Here is a 22,606-nt window from a genome sequence, read left to right as displayed (position 1 = left end):
GGAACGTTCACTGGCAGATTTACTCCTGCAACTTCAATGCTGGCGTACCACTTTAGTCTGCATCGTATGGTATGCAGGTATGTTCCAGCAATTAACACATTTGAATGAGTTGAGCTTGCCATTTACCCCCCGGGGTTTAATGTATAGTCCATGAATGGATTTTTGACAAATTCAGATTAATATTCTTCTTTCAGCAACTAAGCAGGACTCATGTTTTGAAAACTATAAATGCAGTCGGGGCTTTTTTTTGTAAATTTGTTTTAATTGCCCTGTTGTAATGTAATCTGCATTGGCATTTTCAGGACAGAAATATTTAAACAGGAAAAGGGTAAAAACAGGACACCTGTAGACGGTTCATTCCAAGGTTTGCTTCCAACAAGAATATGTGTGTCTGCATTTCCATAACTGTGTTTTTCCATTCCAGCATTTTGTCCACTTATACGTCATACTCATTGGCTGCTCCATTAGAAGTTACCCTAAATAAGGTCTACTGCAATTTACTTAAAAAAGTCTTTGGTTATGTAACACAACCAACCTACATTCTGGCAGACAGGCAACCGTGGTACCCAAAGGGGATAATAAAAACAAAAAGACTACCTTCACTGAGAACACACACAGACCTGCTATAACATTCAGGGTGACGGATATCAGAAGTCTTTTTCTGAGGTGTAAAAGAAGTGAGTCACGGCTTTTTCTTTTTTCTGATGACCTTTATGTAAAGTTGTGTCCTCCCTTTTTTTTCCAAGGATACTAGAGGAAGAGACAGGCTAAATATCTGAGCTAACAGATACTATACAATGTGCATAAAAGATTAACAATGTGCATAAAAGATTAACAGAGGCAAGTTAAGTTTGTCACACTGACAAAAAGCACAAACTGCATTAAGTACAAAACAGTTGTAGTGGTCAAAAATATTATACATTTATCTGTACAATTTAACATCTAGAGCGGACCATTAACCCCGCCCCATTCTCCCTCCAAAATGATCAGAAATGTCATGTAATTTTGATAAAGTGCACCAGTTTAGCCTAGCCATAAAGGAAATGTCATTCATGATGGGTTACAAAGCCACTTGATGCAATATGATGGAATTTACCAGTAACATCTTGAAGTGTACGACAAATCTCAACCTGGTACAGGCCTAGGATAAATGGAATCTATGCTTTGGTGATCTGGGGAATTTTTTTTTTTTTTTTAAATCTGTAGTCAAATGAAAGCTCATGCAGATGCAAAGAAGGCTTTTCGTCTTAATTAACAGACAATGATTGGTACTGCATATACAAGTGACAGAACTGAAGTTTTCGCCCTGGATTTCCAGAACTAATCGTTGATTCCAGAAGATTCACAGACACAGCTTGGAATTGGTCTCACTGGCAAGAATGACCCATGTAATAACTAACAGACAGGGTATAACTGATATGATATAGCACAGAAGAGGACATACATGCTGTAAATAATGGTCCACTGATGATAACAGTAACTTCCATTCTCTGGACATAACATGTTTCTTTAGAGTTGCATTTTAAAAGCAAGAGAAGGCAAGCGCAGCGAAATATTCTGGTAATGGTGCCTTACATACCATAGTACTGTTACTGTACCTTTACCTGTTTAGTGTCTTCTCACTATTGCAATCACTGAATCATTGATTCAAAGGGGCCCATGATTAAAGTGTTAAACATATTAAATTGAAGATCAATGTTAGAGTTCAGTTTTTTTTTTTGGAATCAGTATTTGGAATTGCTTTTTACCACAGTACAATACCTGACTCTTTAAGGTATAACGTCTAGGCAAGTAAGGTCCAATATTTCATTTCAACCATTACATGAGGGATGTTCATCAATGACTTTCAAGATTCTTAAGCACTTGATCAACATTAGGGGCAAACCAATAACAACTCCCACCCACCTAACCCCTCCCCCACCCCCACCCTCCCCATTTCACCCCAACCCTGGCAATACCAAGCCTTTCAACGAGGCATTGGGTTTTTTTTTCTCCTCACACAATTACTTTGATCACCAGACCAGACTATTAAATTCTACTTGAAAGTCCACTATAACGTATATAATTTGAAAGACTGGAATAGTACAGAAGTAGTGGTCCAAAGTTTGTCCAGGCTCTTCCGTGGTCGGCCTCGTTGACCCCTCCCCCAAGGCCAGACCGAGCGCCGCTATCTGCCTGGCAGAGTGGCCCTGGAATGAAGGAAGCGGGTTCGAGCGACCATTACGACACACCGCCCAGAGTCAGCACGTCGAAGCAGATGTCACACACCCGCACTGGCTTGTTCAGGTCGAACTTGATGATGGGGATCTCCTTCAAGGAACACTTGTGACACAGCAAGCGTCCACAGTGGCGGCTAAAACAGGGAGAAGGGCAGTTCAAGTGGGTTAGGGTGGAAGAGCTTTTATTGCTGAAACACTGGGAATACATTTTTAAAAACACCACGATAAGCAAAGTCTGAGCCTTAAAGAGCTGACCAGTACAACTCACCAGTGGTGTTTTCTCGTGGTGACACCAAACTTTGCAGCACATTCATAACAGTTTGACCCATCGCACCATGGTGGTTCTTTGGACAGCATATCTTCCAGAGACATGAGAAAAAAAATTAAGATTTAAGACATGACCCTTCAGTTCCTAAGATCCAATGTTAAAATCAATGTCAGGAAACCATGGCAGTTCTGCAGGTTTTTGACTGACAGGACCATTGTACAATGACCCCTTGCTTTGGAGGAATCATGCAGTCATGTGACCAGCTCACCTAGAAGCCTGAAGAGCAGCTGCTTGGTGGCCACCTGGTAATTGAAGATGTTGATGCCCTGGTTGTTGTTGACACCCAGCCGTGCCCCAGACCTCACAATGGCGCGGCAGAGATTAGCATTTCCTTTCATGTAAGCTAGCAGGAGTACTGTAATCGAGACGGCAAGCATGAGATCTCAGTGGAGACTGACACATAAAATACCTGTCCCGACAAAGAGCGCTGCAAACATTCACCTACCCCAAGGTTGGGTGGGATTACCGCCTCTCACCTGTATTCCCTTCACTGTCCGGTTTGTCCAGGGGATATTCAGGCATACACTCCAGGAACAGCTCAAAGATGGCTGCCGCATTCTCCTTCCCATACTGCCCCAGGACATGCATCGGTGACTGACCTCTGCAAGGCAAATTTATTCACAGCACAAAACACAAATTAACTTCCCCTCTGTATAAACACTCTAAGAATCTCACACCCATGTTCTCCCCCAATCACATACTGAGACATCAAAAATGTCCTAGAACAGAGACCAGTTTCAGTAGTGAGACACTGTGAACTGAGTAAGAATAAATCTTCTACAAATTCTACAAAAATTGTTCAATTCTACTCAATGTCCACATGATGGCATTGCTAGGCTCAAGAGCTGCACAGTATGTATGCCAGTAAGACAGTTATTTGGGGTTTTGAGTCAGCATTACAACAGGTTACACAAAAAAAGATCATACAGGTCATAACAGGGCAAGTATGACAGTGGTAAAGGCCACCCGGTAGCCACACAGGTGTAACTGACACCGATTAGTGCAGTGAGGAATGGACGGAGGAACAGCTGGTGAGATGTCAGGAATCGGCCGCACCTGAGGTTAAAAGCCTCTGCGTCGATGTTGGACTCGGTGAGGAGGGCCCGCACGTTGTTCAGGCGCCCGTGCATCACTGCCAGGTGAAGAGCTGCAGGAGAGCACAGGACACTGCACGCTATAACAGCTTGCACCCATTTCGGACCTGTGCTGGCTCAAAGACACAAATGCATTTCCCCCCTAGTCCACTGATTCTCAATCCTGCTCCTGGGGCCCGCCCTGTTCCGCACGTTTTCCATCTTTCCCTGCTCTTCCTACCTGACTGAACCCATCAGTGGCACTTTTGATTAGCTGAGCACATCTGATTTAATCAAGGGCATCACACTAATTTCAATCAGGTGTGTTTGGAGCAAGGATAGATAGATGATATGCAGGACTGGGGGGCTCCGGGAGCAGGACTGAGAAACGCTGCCCTAGTCTAAATGGAAATTATATGTTGGGCAAGCGGGGCTCCCTGCTCCGCGTTCATTCTCACCGTTGTTGCCGTTCTCGTCCACCGCGGCGAAGTCCACCCCGTTCTCCAGCAGCACGGAGCAGATGGTGGGCAGGTCCTGCTGGGCGGCCAGGTGCAGGGCGGTCTGTCTGTGTTTGGTCAGCTCGTTCACTTTGGCTCCGGCCAGCAGCTGCACGGACACAAAGGCAAGCACGTCTGCTTCCGCCGCCTGCACACGCTCACTCCCACCTTACGAAAGAAAACCATCCTCACCTTCTCCTGCCCCCTGCACGCTCACTCTCACCTCATGCCTGATATCCTCTGGGGTACGGGATGAATTTGCATAGCACATACAGGAAGTTGGAAGACTTAAAGGTTGCTTTCATTACCAAGTGCATTAAAAACGTCAACCATCATCAATAAGCTTCTGTTCGTTCTGTCCACACTATCTGCCTTTTGGTTGCCTTCTAAACACGGAGGGTGATGGGAAAACGGACGGGAAACAAAAAAACACACAGATTGACGTTTCTGAGTAAGTGACTGACTGACGCTTTTCACAGGCTGACTTGTGTTTTGAGGGACTGCCCGAATGACTGATGGGTGGACTGATGTACTGAACGCTTGGCGATCTGCAGCGCAGCGACAGCTCATCCGAAACCAGAGCCTTTACCAAGTTGCGGACGATGATCTCAGAGCCGGCCTGCACGGCCAGGTGGAGCGGGGTGAGTTTGGCAGCATCCTGGACCCGGGAGTTGACGTTGGCCTGGACGCTGATGAGGAAAAGCACGCTCTCGATGTCCGAGTTGTGCACAGCTATGTGGAGGAAGTTGCGCCCTTTGTTGTCCACCTAAGAGTAGAATGTAGATACAAAGTAAGGTGCCACTACCAAACTCAGTAGTCCTCCAATATTTTGTCACTGATCTCTTACAAGGTCAAAGCCATCTGAAAGCTTTGGGCCCACCCTAAAATTATTATGTTCTAAAACATCACATACTGATGACATTGATAAAGGAAGGCTACAGTAATATCGGAGATTGTATTTTGCATATTAGTATATACAGCCCAAAGTATTTAGCATATTAGTGTACACAGCCCAGTGTGACTCTTTGCAACGACTCTGGGACAAACAGTCCTTTTTCCTGCTTGCATAATCCACTGAATTAATATGCTTTCCTATTATTGTGTCAGACAGGTGTTGTACAGGTTAGCTGTACAGTTGACCTATGTGCATGCTTCAGTTCAACAAGACAACACATATCGGCCGGTTCATTCCGCTGTCTATACCTTCCACCAGCCCCTTTCTTCCCTAGTTAGAATTATGAATGGCCTCTGCAAGGCAAATTTATTCACAGCACAAAACACAAACACAAATTAACTTGAAAACAAATTAAAACACTTGAAGAATCACACGCCCATGTTCTCCCCCAATCACATACTGAGACATCAAAAATGTCCTAGAACAGAGACCAGTTTCAGTAGTGAGACACTGTGAACTGAGTAAGAATAAATCTTCTACACATTCAACAAAAATTGTTCAATTCTACTCAATGTCCACATGATGGCATCGCTAGGCTCAAGAGCTGCACAGTATGTATGCCAGTAAGACAGTTATTTGGGGTTTTGAGTCAGCATTACAACAGGTTACACAAAAAAAGATCATACAGGTGATCTTTCTTTCCTAGTTAGAATTATCTGAGGTGCTAGCAGCACGCCCCCCCCTCTCCCCCCCCCCACCCCCCACCTGCTCGGCTGCCCCGGGCTCCCTCTTCAGGATGGCCTCGGCCGCCTTGTTGTTCTTGTGGGTCATGGCGCAGGCGAAGGGGGTCATGCCCTGCCGGTCCCGCACGTTGAGCCGGATGTCGGGGTGCGAGATGAGCAGCTGGATGATGACGCTGTGCTGGTTGCTGATGGCCACGTGGATAGGCGCTCTGCCCTCGGCATCCTGCAGCGGGGGACGGACAGACTCAATGCAAGCGTGGGCTGGGCAGGGCTGTCTGCATCCCTCCCTTTCAATTAGGGTTTTTAAAAGATGGGCTGTACGATAAACCGAACCTCGGATAAATCCAGGAATCCTTCCAAACAATTACAAGTTCCCATCAAATGCATATTAAATCATAATTGTGCCTTTGTCACCTGTTGACGTTTTTTTTCCCAGAGAATAGCACTAAATATTACATTTCACTTTTGGATGCATGAGCATGTGCAAGTGTATTCAATGTCCATTGATCTGTTGTGCTTTAACCTTGCTGAACTGATGAGACAGTTTGAAATAAAATATAATAAAAGAAGCTGTCAATGACGCTCAAGCCCAGGTTGCAGCAGTAAAAACTGGATCATTTTTATTTCCTGGACTGAATCCAAAACCAAGGAGAAGTGGCTGTAAACTACCTGAGAACAGAAGGGCAGCCATCCAAGTCCTTGATAGGGATAAAATCAATTGTCACTGTGCTACATGCCTCTAGACAGAGACAACACATTAACTTGGTACTTGTCGTCCCTGAGAAAAGGGGATTAGCTCTTTCTTAATCTACCTCCTAAGAGAAATGAAGTTTTCAAAAACAGGATGTATAAAATATAAACACACGACACGTATGTCATAATAACAACGAAAGTGCATCACTCAAGTGCCATTTAATCTGTGGTCACTCAACATGCTGAGAACATGCTGCATCATTAAGAGGTTTACAGCAAGTGAACTTTGTTGAGGGTAAGCAAATCAAGCAGCTTGCATACTAATTCTCTGCCAACAGAAACATTGGCTTTGGCGTTTAGAGGAAGGGGCTGACCTGCGCGTTGACGTTAGCCCCGAATTCCAGAAGGCACTGCACCACCTCCTCCAGCCCCCAGCTGGATGCAAGGTGAAGGGGTGTCTGCCCATCCCTGGCCTCCTCGTCCCCCTCGCCGTTGGGACCTGGCCGCCGGGGGCTGTTCACGTCACAGCCGCTGGAGAGGGGAGACAGAGGCGTGAGGTCAGAGCCCCGGTGACCTCAACCGACCTCACAAACTGTACTGGTGGCCTGCACTAATCACCTAATAAGTGTCAAACAAAGACGCTGCCAAAAGCAACCAGTCATATTGCATAAGCGTTCTCGGTTTTACTGCTTAGGGGTTTAAGCTACTTGCCGATCGTCACACTTGGAAGGATTTTGTCAACGGTCCACGTGGACCAATTCATCTGTCTGAGCTGGTCCATGACCAAGGACAGCTTGTTACAAAGATATTTTAAGGATGTAGCTCAAATTATGACCCGAATAACAAAAACCCCACTTATTATCCACTTAGCCCACATGCATGTTTCCTACCAGCCCTATGTGCAGCTTGGTCTGATTCTTTGAAATGGTGCTGCAGAGCAAAAAAAGGATCTTTCTACTGTACATGGATAGTCGGCAATACCAATCTTACCCTGAGCCCCTGCTTATTACAATTTATCAGCAATTTCCACACAGTGTACCACAACAATAAAAGGTGCTCTGTTTAAATGTCTGCATATGGTTGGTACATCAAAAACCTTTTAGAAGTGGTAACAGAAAATGAACTCTTTTAATGGTCTAACCTTCCTCTGATAGTTAGAGTGACTTTGATGCGTGTCAGATGTTCGGAAAACCGACATGAGAAATTGTACATTCCATTGTTCTTGCAGCCATCTGTTGACAGATTTTATCCCATTTATTTTACTTGGAATCCCTGTCATCCTGGTCCCACTGGGCCGGAATACAGATGCAGGGTTCAGCTAGACCGTGCAAACATAAGCCAGACGAGCCGACAGTTGAAGGAGCAGCAGTGTAGAGCACCGCTCTTTAGTCCTTCCAAAAACAACTTTTTTTTTTGTAAACTACATTCCCAGAAGACCATTTTGTGTTTACAAAACCGCAGTGGTATTACCGCAGTCTCAATTAGACCAGATTTAGCTGTGTGCAGTTTACAGAGATTGCAGACGATTAGCCCAATGCACAAACCACATGCTCCGCGCCCTGTCCAATGAGTTGGGTTTTTGGACGTATGGTCTACAAATGTGGGGAAAAAAGTTTAAAAGGACTGATTCCACCCCTTGTAAGGGAGATCCAATATTTACAAGTAGTATTAATATTACCTTTATGACAACACAGTCTTTGTTACTTTCCTAAGTGTTGATTTGACCTGTTCCATTGGCAGAGAAGAGTGAGGACTTTCACTTACATCAGTTTGAAATGCTCAAAGCTCAAGAATGCAAGTTCATGATACAGAACAGAAATACTAAATTTCAACCTTTAAGCCTAGTTCCCTGCATGAAAACTGTTCACCCTTTCCGCTATGTGACTGTGCGCCTGTGTGCGGGGGCAGACCTGCGGATGAGGAAGCAGGCCATGTTCTCGTTGTTCTCGTCCACAGCCCTGTGAAGCAGCGTCTGCTGGCAGCCTCCCGGCCCGGTGCTCCAGCAGGTGGCGTCGCAGCCGTGCCTCACCTGCCCACAGAACATATTTACATTACTCGCGCGTTACGGACAGGTGGCCTGGCACCAGCTGACAAACGTGGGCAGACTGGAATCGAGCCAGAAAAAAATTATTTTGCTTTGAATATTCATGAGTGACGATTCTCTATGTATCAAACCGCAACAATTTCGAAGGGCAGGGCTGATACTGACATTCCAACCATCTAATCAAGGGGAAACCCCATCCCACTGGTCAAAATCATTCATGTGATGCTGGTAAATGGTAAGTTGCCAAATCCCTGTCCGCTCCACTTTTATTTGCCTGAAAGTAGCTGTGCTCAGCAGGCAAGCACTGTTTGAGCAAGGCAGATCAGGTACATGTCTTATGGGTGAGGTTAGCCTGAAAGGCTAATGCATTAGCCAACATACAGGAATTCGTGCTAAAGACACATTCCGGGTAGACCGAATTGAAGCATTAGTTGTTTTTACTCTCTGGTTTGTTCACCGGTCCAAGTCCATCACACTGCACATTTGCAGACAGTTTCTGAAGCCTCTGTTATTGATTAACCGAGTGAGTAATCTATGGCTACAGTTTGCCTTGCTAACAATGTCACTCACCGCCTGTACCAAAGAGGATTTGAAATCAAATGAAAATGGTTCCCCAGCAGGAGCACCATGAGGAGTCTGAGAGGTGCCATCTCACCAGGGTGGAGGCGATGTCCTCCAGGCCGTTCTCCAGGGCCAGCCACAGCGGAGGGTTTCCCTTCTCATCCATCACCGACATGTCGGCGCCGCGCGTGCAAATGGCGTCCACCACCAGCGGCAGCTGGTTGCTGATGGCGAGCTGCAAGGCCGTTTTGCCGTCCTGCGTCCTGCCAAAACAGCATTGCACTGAGCCCAACTCCTAACAACTTCCTCCCAAAGGCCCTCCACACATTCCATCTGTCTTTGCATAAGGATGGCTTTCAATTGAAGTAAGTGCCCACGTGAACAGCAGTTAGCAATGTTTGCATCTGTAAAAATGACCTTGATTATAAGAATACCTGACGTTAATGTCCGCCTGGTGCTCCAACAGGAAGAGGGCGCTCTTGCTGTCCTGTCTTTGGATGGCCATGTGGAGCAGAGTCTGCCCGTTTGACATGGTGTCATTGATGGCAGCTCCAGAGCCCAAGAGCTGAGCTGCTATTGTGTGCATGCCTGACAACAGCAATGGGCAAAAAAGGATCAGCGTCAGCAGTATCCATAAGCCTTAATCCAAAGGTACTCAATTGCTGCAATCATTAATTTAGAATACGCTATTGTGCCACTATTGTGTTGTACACAGAGTTGATCATGCAAAACAATATTCCAGCATTCAGTATCTGGTTATTATCCAGCATGGCAAGGAGAAAAAAAAACATCCTTGCTTGTAGTTGCACATATCCACAACATAAAAGGGGTATCAGATCATAGTAAAATTCATTTTGTGAAGTCATTTAAGAATGACAATAATTCTCAATCTCAACTAAACATACCTGTCCAGAGAGCAAGGCCTAACACAGTTTGGTCCATAGAGTCTTTCAGGCTGAAGTCAGGGATAATCTGCAGGTTATTGGTTGCATGAAGGGCATTAGCTGTAAAGAGAGAAAAGGTTGACAGTTTAGCACACATGAACCCACTTTCCTAACGCGCCGAAAGAGCACGGGGTCAGAGAGCTACCTTTCTGCTCCAGGATGACGGACACCACGTCCGGGTGGTTGGAGACGATGGCCATGTGGAGGGGGCTCTGCAGGTAGACGCCCTGCCCCCGCTCGTCGTCGGGCAGGGCCTTCTCCGTCTGCAGGTTGGGGTTGGCCCCCTGCTGCAGGAGCTCGGCGGTCAGGTTGGCCAGCCCGTAGCGGCAGGCCGTGTGGAGAGGGGTCTCGCCCTGCGGGAGACAGGCAGAGAGAGGCGTCACCGCGCTGTCACGGGGAGACTGCTGTTCTCAAAGGCGGGGCGGGGGGGGGGATGTGTCACGTACCCATTTGTTGGTGTGGTTGACCTTGGCCCCGTGAGTGGCCAGGAAGAGGGCGGCGGCCTCACTGCCAGCTCCGGCCGCTCTCTGCAGGAGACAGTTGCCTGTGGAGAGGAGGGGCCGTTGCTTTAATGTCTGCTCAACTCACACCCACATGTTTCTCCGACATGACCCACGCAACACAACAACTGAACTAACACCAAGTTTATGTATTGATGTCGTTACATTACGTTAGACTAAAGCCTCTATAATTAGAGCTCTATTATATTAAACATCAAATTTATGTATCGATATCCTTACATTACATTAGAGCTATATTTTATTAAACCTGTTCAGTACAACAAGAACTAAAGTTATAATTTATTATACTTGTTCAGAACTATCTACCTGTTCAGTGCCTATCTATAAAACCTTTCTAAAAACACTACTCTGACTGTTAGTGATAAACGACGCAGTGTGCCCTCTCAGAGTGGCTGAACTGCTGGAGGGGATAAATATGGCAGAAATTCAGGGGTGCTGGGAACGTACCTGTGGCGGCGTCAGGGGCGTCCGGGTTACTGCCCCGCTGGATGAGCCTGGCTGCGAAGCTGTTCTCATCAAACGAGGTGCCGTTGACCACCGGCGCGTCGTCCTCGAAGGGGTTGACCGACTGGTCGGAGGACACGGTGATGTACTGAAGGGCCAGCCACAGAGCGGTGCTGCCCTCGTGGTCCTTCAGCTCCAGGTCCAGCCTGGTCGAGAGAGTAAGCAGCACGGTCAGACACAAGCTGGAGGCCCCTGGTCATCAGTTCACAACACTACCCTCACAACATGACCAGGATAGGTGAGGACCTGAAAATGGTGACTGTGGTGGCTTCCACAGCCAGTATCACTAATGACAAATATACTCTTACTAAAAACTGCACTATAAGAGTATCACCAATTGGCACTGCTGGATGAAAAAAAATCTCATTTAAGTATGCTGAAATGATCAGTAGGTGGAAACTTCTTTACAAACAAAAGCTTAAGTGTACAAGATCAGTCAAACTCTAAGAGGGCAAGTGTTTTCATATTGCAGCTGTTGCCAGAAATGCTATAGGCCATTCTTGATTGCTAAAGTGAAAATGATCATACTCACTGCTTGCACTGTAAGAGCTGGTTGAAGACAGGCTCGTTTCCAGAGATCACTGCTTCATGTAAAGGAGTTCTAGGGAAAATGAACAAACATCTCAACACAAAAAGCATCTTTAGTGATAGCAGAGGAAACATCACTTCAATATAGTACCTAACTGGGAATCTATGTTCAACTGTCAGCCTCTGTGTGCTGAAACTCTTAAAAGCTGACACCCTGCACAGGAGAACTGCTGATGTTCTTAACACATTGTGACTCACTAACAAAGTTCCAGTGTGTTCTCGTTCCTCACACTGATTGAACAAGATAAAACAGTACATCAAAGAACCTTCATGTTAATCAAGTCAAGGGTGCAACACAGTATGCCTACTCATTTGTAAACAGTTGCTTTCACTTGGCATTTCCTGATTATTCAGTTATTTGTGCATATAGCAGTGTTAATATGTACCTTGGGGACATTTTTTCCTCTTTTGCATTTGGACTGAAAAGCACTTGCATACAGAAACCAAACAATTCAAAGGGGGGGGGGGGAAAGTTTCTCTAACGGATGTTACTGAGTGTGATCAAATGAGAGTAGAAACCAAAGGAAGTTAGGTGTGTGTACGCTGAACCCACAGCGACGGCCTGCTGTGCAGCACAGCCCTGTACTTGCCTGCCTTTGCTGTTCTGCATGTTGGGGTTGGCCCCGGTCTTGAGCAGGGCTTCCGCAATGCGCGCCATCCCCGCCATCACCTCCCCCGCGTGCTTTTTGGGGCTGAAGGAGCAGACCAGGTGCAGGGGCGTCTCCACGGCCCCCACCGTGGCAGCGTTCACCTGGGCAGAGTGCCGAATCAGGAAGGTGGAGGCGAATTCGTCACCTGCAGTCAGAGGGACAGACAGCGTGGGCCATTTAGAGCTAAGCTGCAGAGTAACTCCTGACCTGACGAACTATAACACATGAACTTCACACCTGTGTTTGCAATGGGATTTGTGTATTTCAGGAACATATATTGCAGATTCTGCTGTAGTAATTCGAGTCAATACGTTCCCGAAACAGAAAGAAAGGTAACGGTACTCTGAGACCCTACTTTCAAATGCTTTAGGGTTCCTCTTTTACAAACCACAGTGCTGAAAGGTACTGCAGATAACAGAAGAACAAAATGTTCTTTAGAGAAGGGATTGAGTGTGCGCTTCTCACAGACGCTGACATGATGTACTCATCACTTGGCTAATGCTTACACAATTGGAAAGCACTAGAGGTCCAGCTGAGGTCTTATTCACTTAACTGGGGCCACTGACTGGGTGGAAGTTACATAATAGCCCGTTTCTTGACAGGCATCAACAGACTGATGGATCATTGACCTCCAGGAACAGAGATGGACACTACCTGTTTATATAAGTTCTGAAGCTTGTTTATAATACTGTGCTTGCAGCAATAAAGGGAGCACTTTGCTCAGAAGCAGGTGTCCCAATTGAAATTTGGGATGTGTATTTGCAGAAAGACCAATCACACAAGGTTGAGATAACTAGACTAATAAGGCCTGAATAAGCAAAAGAAGACCTGAACAACATTCTATACTACATTTCTCGGTTTGGGTTCAGTGAAGGGAAACGTGTACCAAAATCACAAAAGACAGTCCACAAAGCCGATCGAGGGCGCTGCAGGAAGACACACGGGTTGGCACAAAGGTGAAGATATGATACCCAGCGGACACAAACCAGGAGGCAGGCCCACCTCTTTGGATGGCTTTGTGCAGAAGGCTCCAGCCGCTTTGGTCCACCATGTCCACGTCGGCCTTGTTGTTGACCAGAGTGGTGGCGATGCTCTCCAGCTTCCGGGACAGGGCCAGGTCCAGAGCCAGGTCCCCATTGTTGTCCAGTTCGTTCAGCTTCCCGGGCAGCTGAGAGGGAGAGAGGACAGCACCCAGGCCAGGGAATGAGTCCAACAGAAACCAGCTTGGACCTGAAACAGGTCCTGCTTGACAGAGATCAGAAAGGGATTAAGGACAGCACGTTTTGTTTTTTGGTTCTGTACGATTACAATGACTTCTTTGAATAAAACAGCAAGACTAAAACTGCTCTGTGAGTAACACTGACAGAGCATTATTAAACTGTTTTGTGCATACATTTCTGTATGTGTGTGGATATCAGATTGCATGCTACGTTGAATAAGTCACTGTTGAACAAGGGCTGTTTCTTCCCCACATTTTATAATGTTAGCAGGCGCTGTGTGCGAACTCATATTGCACGTAACACTTACAAGCTCATTTCAAACTGTTAGTGACTGAAGGTCAACAGCAATTGTAACTTCAGGTAATCATTACAGGCCCTCAGGCCTTTCTGCTTGTATCTTTAGGACAACCAAACGTTTGTCATGTGTTACACACATGACACATGACTCTCCACATTCTATGTTTCCAATTACAACTAAACACAACTCACATTGCATATGACTGGGGTAGTCTTCATCCTCCGATAAATTAAACTAGAAACACTTCACTAACATTCCCACTGTAATGGAATGATTAAGACAAATTTCGGTTCAAAATATGTAAGAGGTTTACACATTTGGCTGCAAAAGGTGTAACTGCTTGTTCAGAAGCTTAGAATAAATACTTAAGCTGAGCAGGGGAAAACCAATTAAAAAACAATGGTAATTAGCTCCCTTTAGAGTGTTATGGATGAAATTGTTGTGCAACACCAAAACTAAATCAAGCCATTCCAAACAAATCCAGCTGATGGAAACTCAGAAGCGTGACCAACGCATTACTGTGGCTGCACTTTGGTTAAAGCAATCATATAAAACTTGACTGCCACTGGTCATGCACAACTCACTGACTGCTCAAAAGCCCACCGGCACAGACAGTACCTGGGAGTCCATCTCTATGAGGTAGAGGAAAACCACATCCTCACGCTCCACTTTGATGGCTTTGTGAAGAGGAAACTCGGTCTTGGACTTGATCATCTTGTAAAGCAACTGTGCACTCATGGTGCTGAAATCCTCCTTCCTCAGGTCATCCTGTGTGCAAATGGGAAAGTTCGAATGGATTCCTTCAGTGATGACATCGCAACAACAAAGCATACTACCATTCCAGTTACCTCAGCATTAAACATGAATGCATGCGTTCATGATTTTATATCCATCGGAAAAAAATTTGCGTACTGCATACAATGACATATTAGTTCAATTAAACAATGTTGGAACAAGCATGCCTTTACTTAGTCTCAGATAAGCTAAATTTTGAAATCCTTTCAGAGACTGATTAATTTCACTTGAACTGACAGGCTGAAATAAATAAGAGATTTGGAAATGATGCAGGGGTAACAGCTGACAAGTTATGCTGGAGGCTGATGAAGCCCATATACTCTCTCAAAACAGCAAGAAAAATCGATTTGTGTGGCTGAGGCCAACTCTGCAGAAACTCACAGTAAAATATAAGAAATAAAATAAAGAGGGGATAAAACTGAAGAGCCAGGGTAGCAGTTTGTTTAGAATCAGCCTGAGGCAGGGGGAGATTGCAGGCCTAAAGCCGAAAGACAGTTTTCCAATGTCCTTTTAAAAAAGGAGAGAAACGAATGAAGAGAAGAGTTTTGTCAGGGCTTTTCTGGTGTCATTCAGCATGTGTGCCTTAAGGATTTTAGATTGTAACTCACTTTGCAATGTTCTTAAGTATTTGGAACTGATTACACAATTTCTTTTAAAAGAAAGTTTCTGTTTTTATATTCTTGGTCTGTTTAGCAGAACATTAATAATTCCAAACATAGAACTGTAAAATGCAGATCTTGCAGACCCCAATTAAGCTGAAATTAAAAATATTTTTAAATAAAGTGCTGTAAAATACCTAGTTCACAGGAGGCATTTACATCCACACAGAGGACAAAAAACCAAAAACAAAACAACAATTTTTCTTATCCAGGCTTGTCTGCACAGAACAGCCAGGTTTCCTTACCCAGTGGCTGGCGATGATCTCTCCGCAGTAATTCATCAGGGTGCTGGCGTCCAGCTCCTCGGCTGTCTGGTAGAACCGAATGCAGTTCCTCACGTTCACAGAGGACATCACGCCCTTCTCACACCTGCCGGGGGAAGATTGCCGTGATGTCACACACATACTACTGTCACAGACACGCTGTGCTGGGTGATGCAGTCACCGTGGGGCGGCAGCATCACAGCCCGCCACGTAGAGCACACAATACTACACGGCAACGCAAAAAGCCTGGCAGACCCGCAGGCCGCCTGGGCCGCGCACACGCGACGTGACACGCGACCGGCGGCTACCTTTCCCGCAGGAGGTGCAGCTGGAAGCGGTTGGCCAGCTTCATGAGGTCGATCAGGAAGGCGTCGTCTCCGCTCAGCTCCAGCTCGTCGGTGTATGCCCAGCGCAGCATTGCCATGGCAACCTCCGGATTGGCATCTGGTGGCACAGAGGGATGACGCGGAGTGGGGAGCGGGGAGTGGGGAGAGGAGACGGGGAGCGGGGTGACGCATGAAGCTCTCGGCTCATTTCCAAGGCCGCCTTTCAGTTTACGTTTGTATTGTTTTAGCTCTGATGACAGGAGGAGTCTTGCAGCAACACTCTGGACTGCACAGTGCTCAGACGATGCAAACTCACCGGACAGGTCCAGCTCTGTGGTGGAGGCCAGACTGGCAAGGCTCCAGATATCACTGCGGGCTGCCAGGACAAACTTATGAGCGCTGTACTTCTTCTCTCCCACCTTCACCTTCAGGTCACTGCCGACAGCAAGAAAATAAAATCCAATGCAGCCTGCACGTTAAAATGGCCATATCACTGAGACCGCAGCAGATTAACTACTCTGACTCTGTCTGGTTTAAAAGAACATGCCATTGTTCCCTATCACACCTCCAAAATTACACATGCAGCACCAATCAACATCTCCACTTAAGACCATAGCCTGCTGTGGAACACACCTGTAAAGGTTTCACACTAAAGACAGCACTATACTCAAGTGCAATGCCAGCTCAGAAATGGTTCAAACAGGTGCAGAAAAACCCCAAAAGACTGCAGATAGTGAGGCTGTGGCCATTAAAAATGAGATCCTTCAGTAAGAAATCAAAGGACGACTGAAGTAAAGTGCCTTCTAGATGCTGCAAGGTCAAACTCAACAGAGAGAGCCTCGAGCTCCCACTCGATATGATGCTTCTGTTGGTCAGAAAAACCAGGCTTCTCATTACCCTGTAAGTGTCCATTTGATCTGGAAGGAGCCCACACCACCTGGCGTTGCCAAGGCAACGAAGCGGTTGACTCACCTGTACTGGTCCTGCTGATAGAGCTCTCCCACGATGGCCAGCAGGCGGCCGATGAAGGAGTCGCTGGCGGCCTCCTGGCTCGCCTGGGCAGCCAGCACGGCACAGCGCCTCTCCGTCTCGGCCAGCTTCTGCTGCATCTTGACGTACTCCTGCCGCAGAAGGGCAAGGTGCTTCTGCAGCTTGGCCACCTCCTCTGGGGTGGGAGAGGGTGAGCGCGAGAGTCAGTGAACAGGCAACCCCATAGTTTGAAACAGTCCATCTACATACGTGGTAAGCCAAAGCAGTACAGGCTGCAGGTCACAGAGTTGCAGTTCCTCTCTGAAACTCCTCATTGTAAACTCAGAATACATTTCTCAATCTCTGGTTCTCTCTGCACCACGTAGAAAATTAAAATGTTGTTCCCAACACCATAAAAAAACCATTCCTGATCATTTCAACATGTGAATACAGACTTCAAACACAGCTAAGGTGTAGACAGTCTGCTAAACTGGCCTGTGTCACACTGGGGTTCAAATTCCTTTCACTTTATCCCAGTGCTAACAGACAGGGAACACAAGCAGCCTCGCAATGTATCATGTAGATTTGCGGTAACCATGAGCAAAGTGACAAGAAGTACAGTTGGCATCAACTAAGTGTTTAATAATTTTGTTCAATAATTTTTAAGCAAAATGAAATGTCTTGAAGGTTTCAGGAAGGCTTTCTGTACATACTTTGTAGGCTCACTTATAGAATTGTTGCACGAAAATATAAATCAAACGCTGCCTTCAAATACCCAAAATCTGACATGGAAGAGAGAATTTGGTGGTAAAATTAGCATGGCTGTGTGGTTTGCACCCATGTACAGACCAGACTGTAAGTCACACTTTCGATCCTAGCTCTTGTCTTAACTAACTTCTTTTGTGGGGTTTTTTTTTGCAACAATAGACATTTTAGCTGTCCCCAAAATGTTACAACACACCCTGCTTATGTTGTAACATACTTTCAGTATTAAAATATGCAGAATTACTCATCACAGCCTAACACAGGGCATGATGAAACAATGAGCACAGTCGAGGGCGTAGACATGGTGTGGGAATAACACTCTCATTCAGTGTTCTTTGGTAGCACTCGGTTTACTCCCAGCTTCTAAAGCATCCAATTCCCAACAGGGTCTGAACGGAACAATCACAAGTGCCAAAATCCAACAACAAAATGCAAACACAGTGGCACAGTATAGTGTAGAGATCACACTTCAAGAAATAAATCTGAATGGCATCAACTGTCCTAGGGTATTTGGTACAACCCCTGTATTCAGTAACAAGCCCCTTCTGGTATGAATTACTGATGGATAGCCTGAAATTATTTCACTTGGCATTGACCAGAAAATGATTGACAGTAGAGTGGCAAAGCGATAATGTAATAGGACTTGTAACTAGAGGACTCCTAGTTGTAACCTGGATCTAGACACACCCTAGATACACTGAAGCCAACCCTGCTTTAGTAAATATTCAGTTGTTTAACTGGGTAATAAGCAATGTGAATGCAATCCCTGCAATCACCCTGGATAAGGGAAAGTCCAACACAAGACCAAATTAATGATGAAAAGTACAAGCAGTAATATTAATAAGGGGATATGTGGAAATGATAGGCAATTTAGAATTTCATTAATAAATCAGCCAACTTGACCGTTGCATGCTGTCATGCTGTGGGGAGAGTCTATAGTGCACTCTTTGAAACGGCACAGAAAACAGCAAAGGAGAAAGCAATGATGGGATTTCACTGCTTCAGAACTGAGCTCGACAGTATCGGGACTGCTCTGACTTTCCTTTTCTCGAGCTTCTCCCTAGTTTCAGTTTCTGGAGAATGCTGAGGAGACACTTTATAGTCACTCCCACAGAGGGGCCCAAGCATTTCCTGCTGCTCGCCACTCTCAGCACTGGCTGAGGAACTGGGGAAGTTAAAGGGAAGTCATCCCTTCACTCTTTTCCACCAGCACCTCTACAGGAAAGGCAAATGCTGCAGCAGCAAGACATGCCACAATGGGCAAAAATACGACCCTCTAATTACCCCCCCCCCCTTCCCCAAATCAGCCTGCGCCTTTCAATCATGGGTTTAAAAGGCTGACGCAACTGCAAATTGTTGACCTGTGTGTATTTTGCACCGAAGAATTAAAACAGTAGTTAAGTCAGAAATCTAACTTCAAAAAAGACGTCAGCTTTGATTCCTGCATCTGTATGCAGCAACGCTTGTCGAGTTGCAACAAAAACTAAAACTTTTATGTGCCAGCTGCAACTGCTTTCTTATTCATATCATTCAAGGAACAGCATTTACGACTGACAGCCTTACAGATCACTGAATTTCGAGGGACAACCGAATGCTTCACACACAATCATTGACAAACTAAAGAAAGGAGTGTTCCTAGTTATGGTACTACAGCATTAAGAGCGTCACTGTAAAATTGTATCGCCCTGACGCTCTTTCACATTATCAATGAAATACAAATCTGTTACAACAGTTGCAATCAAGATAATATTTAACATGAATATAGCTAGACAGCGATCACCATTTTCATCTCGTACACAAAATACATACAGTCTGACAATACAGAACCAAACTACAGAGGATGAAGTGACAAAGGAGAGCGTTGCCTTGGAATGGCGTACTGTCATAAGTAAGCTTTCTAGCTAACTAGTTACCACTTCAGGATCGTTTTAGAACCTACTGGGCTCACTGAAAATTCTCAACAATAACGTTTGTGTACCGTTACAGCACAATAGCTATTCAACTACCACAGTAATAAAATCATAAAGTGGACGGTGAGCTATATTCGGGAGGAAATGAAGAAAAATGCTATAAAAGATTACAGCCCGTCCATCAGTCCTTGTTAGCTCGCTACCTACACTACCGACGCTGACGCTGTTGAATTCGTTTGATGGCCAGTTAACTGGCAAGCCAAGTGCTGCCTATCGCCATTATGACTTTCGACAAGGTTTTGAATAAATGCATTATGATTTCGCTAGACAACTAGCTAACGTTGGTTTATGATACTGCTATTACTGCTTGCTAGCTAATTTACGTGAACGCCTTACTGAGCGATGATTTGGTCAATTCATCATATTGTAGACGAGACTTTAACAGGACCAAGCTAACAGAAATCACCAACTCGCATGCTAACTGGTATTACACTAGATACATTTGGTGTAGGTTTGGCTGGCTAAAGTAGCTGTCTAGATGCCTTATTGTCTTGATGGGTAGTTATTTAGCTAGCTAGCCAGTTAGTTGGACGACTTCTTCAATTTAGCCAAATATAACTGTTGCCGTCGAGTGACTATTGTCACAATGCCGGGTCGCTAGTTGACGTCAGCTAGCTAGTTACGTGGTAATATCATTGTTATCTGACAGTACAGTTTACAGTATAGTCAGATAGCTAACCGAACTGAAAATTATCTTAGGCGGGGATTACCGACAATGCAATTTCACTTTAATTGCTAGCTAGCCAGTTAGCGCTAATTAATTTGATTCCAGAGCTCGAGCATTTTAATTGAAACACCTGATGAATGCACTTCCTAACTAACGTAAAGTCTAGTATTTCTCTGACACTGAATTTTCACTGTCGTGTCGCCTAGCTAACGCATCCACGACCCGGCGAATGCTGTGGCATAAACCACCACAACCAGAAACACCACCCTCCCCACCACCTGACTGTGAGACAAGCTGTGCCCAGCAAGCAAGCTAACAGGCTAACCGTTAGCTTTATGGAAAAAAATAAGACGTAGCTGGCTACAGTAACGACGCCGAAGAAATTGCGCTTGCCTCTTTAAACGTCTGCACAAAAGACTCATCAAGTCAGCTCTGCCTAACACCGACTACGGAACACGACACAAACTGCAGCAAAGAAAGAGAGGCGGCGTAAATATCTTCAGAATTCAGTCTCATACCTTCAGCCATGTTGGGTCGGGGGACTGTTCCCGTCTTCTATCGCGAGAGGACGAAGGAGCAGGGCAGGGCCGGCTAAGGAGCGAGGAGAAAGTTTAAACACACGATGGAAGCAGTTGCGCTACCCGGGGAGATACATAGATAGGTGGGGCGGAGGAGAACGGCAGTAGGCAGGGTGGTAAACAAGGCGGAGATTGTCCCAACGGCCAGCAGCTGTCCAACCATCGAACTTTGTCCCTTTGTTTTAAGCCAAGGAAAGCTGAAACATTGTAGCGAGTTCGCAACAATTTGTCAGTACTGTAGTTTATTATTATGGCTTGGGTTAACGTTAGAGATGGTGCACCACCTAGCTAGCTTGCAAGAAATGACGGCTTTACTTGGGTAAGACTTAAAAATACTGTCGAGCTATCATATGACAGGCATGTTTCAAACTGTGACCATCCCAGTTTTTCACTTCCACTGTTGTTTTTTTTTTTTTCTTTGAGAACACACTTCTTATCTTGAATTAAGCTATATATAGCTACGCACCAGGTCAATTCATGACACAGCCTCACTAATGCAAGATGGATAGTCGGTTAGCAATCTGTCCACTGGCTGAGGGAGATTGGATAAGTGGCTCTTGCCTGGACTGTAGCCTTCTCTTGGCAATGACTCTGGGCAGCTCTCAGCTGATCTAAAATAGGCAGATCTGACAAAGGCGTCCCAGTTCATACGGTACGTCTTATCAGTTTACACCTGACTCAAGACTCAGTTTAATATCATCCTCCAGTTGTAGCGTGGATTTTAAAGGTGCGTTACCCCCTACCCGACTCCCCCGACAACTGTTAAACCGGAATGGCTTGTCAAATTTCTACACAGACATGTGAATATATAATAAGCCTCCCAATATTCATTGTTGTCAACAGAACACATTTTAAATGAGCAAATGCTGCAATCAAAAGCATTAGTGTCAGACCAAAAGCTTTACAGAAATGCATTCCATCAACATAATACCTTCAAAGGGAAAAACATTAAGCCCTAGGCATAAGCTCAGACTGATGAAGACACACAAATGTAAATGAATACTGTCCTTTAATCCACACATCTTTAAAACTGAATTAAATTTTCTTGATTTTTTTTAAAAATGTGTGTAAATATCTGATCACCTTGTTTTCAGACACATGATGGGCCATAGGTAAATGATATCAATAAAAATGTGTTTGAAGTAGCCACACACTTATAGTCAAGAGGGAAAAAAGCCACCCAGGCATTGCCAGGCAGGATGGCACATAATAGCAAGGAATATAGAGCACAAGAGAGAGCAAGGATTTCACACCCTCTGTGGATCAGCATGGCATTGCTAAATGGGACAGGCAAAAAAGCTTAAACATGGTAGCAATCACATTTGACCTTTTTTTTTTTTTTTTTTTTTTTTTACAGTATAGTAGAACCTTTCTTTCACTCTTGTATGAATCCTTCATACGTTAATAATTTGAAAACCTAACACTAACTAAATTACTGTTTGACAAGAGTACATTCTTCAATCCAACCTTTTGGGGTGTCAATATTTTAATCTAAGCACTATGGTCTTTTTTGGATTTTAAGAGTAGTATCTTCTTATACATTTCATGGAACCGTAATGCCAGTGTGAGAAAATACACAAAACAATTATTGAAAAAAATTATATTTTGGAAGAACTCACTACAGAATGTGACAATTTCCATTACATGAAAAATATACATCAGTATTTTGTCTTTGTACATTAGGCAAAAAAACTGCAGTAGTCCATCAGAGCCAAAATAAAATAAATCAAAGAAAATAAGGGGGAAGGAGAGGGGAAATTAAAAAATATGTTCACATACTCTCGCACACAGCTCAGTCACACACAGGAAACACACTCACATCAGCATCTTTGAAAC

General features: G+C 45.0%; 1 protein-coding gene across 1 annotated transcript; it reads right to left on the bottom strand.

Moving 5' to 3' along the window:
• Positions 1-1,952: 1,952 nt before the first annotated feature.
• ankfy1 (ankyrin repeat and FYVE domain containing 1) lies at positions 1,953-20,834 on the bottom strand. The gene is made up of 25 exons (XM_036525187.1): positions 20,711-20,834; positions 16,794-16,986; positions 16,138-16,256; positions 15,804-15,939; positions 15,478-15,601; positions 14,397-14,546; positions 13,263-13,428; positions 12,201-12,405; positions 11,555-11,623; positions 10,966-11,168; positions 10,444-10,541; positions 10,143-10,350; positions 9,959-10,057; positions 9,488-9,641; positions 9,148-9,316; positions 8,359-8,477; positions 6,823-6,979; positions 5,778-5,978; positions 4,707-4,883; positions 4,079-4,226; positions 3,604-3,694; positions 3,024-3,148; positions 2,756-2,902; positions 2,488-2,578; positions 1,953-2,353 (listed from the first exon to the last, which is right to left on the bottom strand). The coding sequence occupies exons 1-25, from the start codon at positions 20,718-20,720 to the stop codon at positions 2,221-2,223; spliced, it is 3,492 nt and encodes a 1,163-aa protein (XP_036381080.1). The 5' UTR covers positions 20,721-20,834; the 3' UTR covers positions 1,953-2,220.
• Positions 20,835-22,606: the final 1,772 nt, after the last annotated feature.

This window comes from Megalops cyprinoides, chromosome 3 (assembly GCF_013368585.1).
Source record: "Megalops cyprinoides isolate fMegCyp1 chromosome 3, fMegCyp1.pri, whole genome shotgun sequence".
Classification (NCBI taxonomy): domain Eukaryota; kingdom Metazoa; phylum Chordata; class Actinopteri; order Elopiformes; family Megalopidae; genus Megalops; species Megalops cyprinoides.
This window is presented reverse-complemented; position numbering and strand designations above follow the sequence as displayed.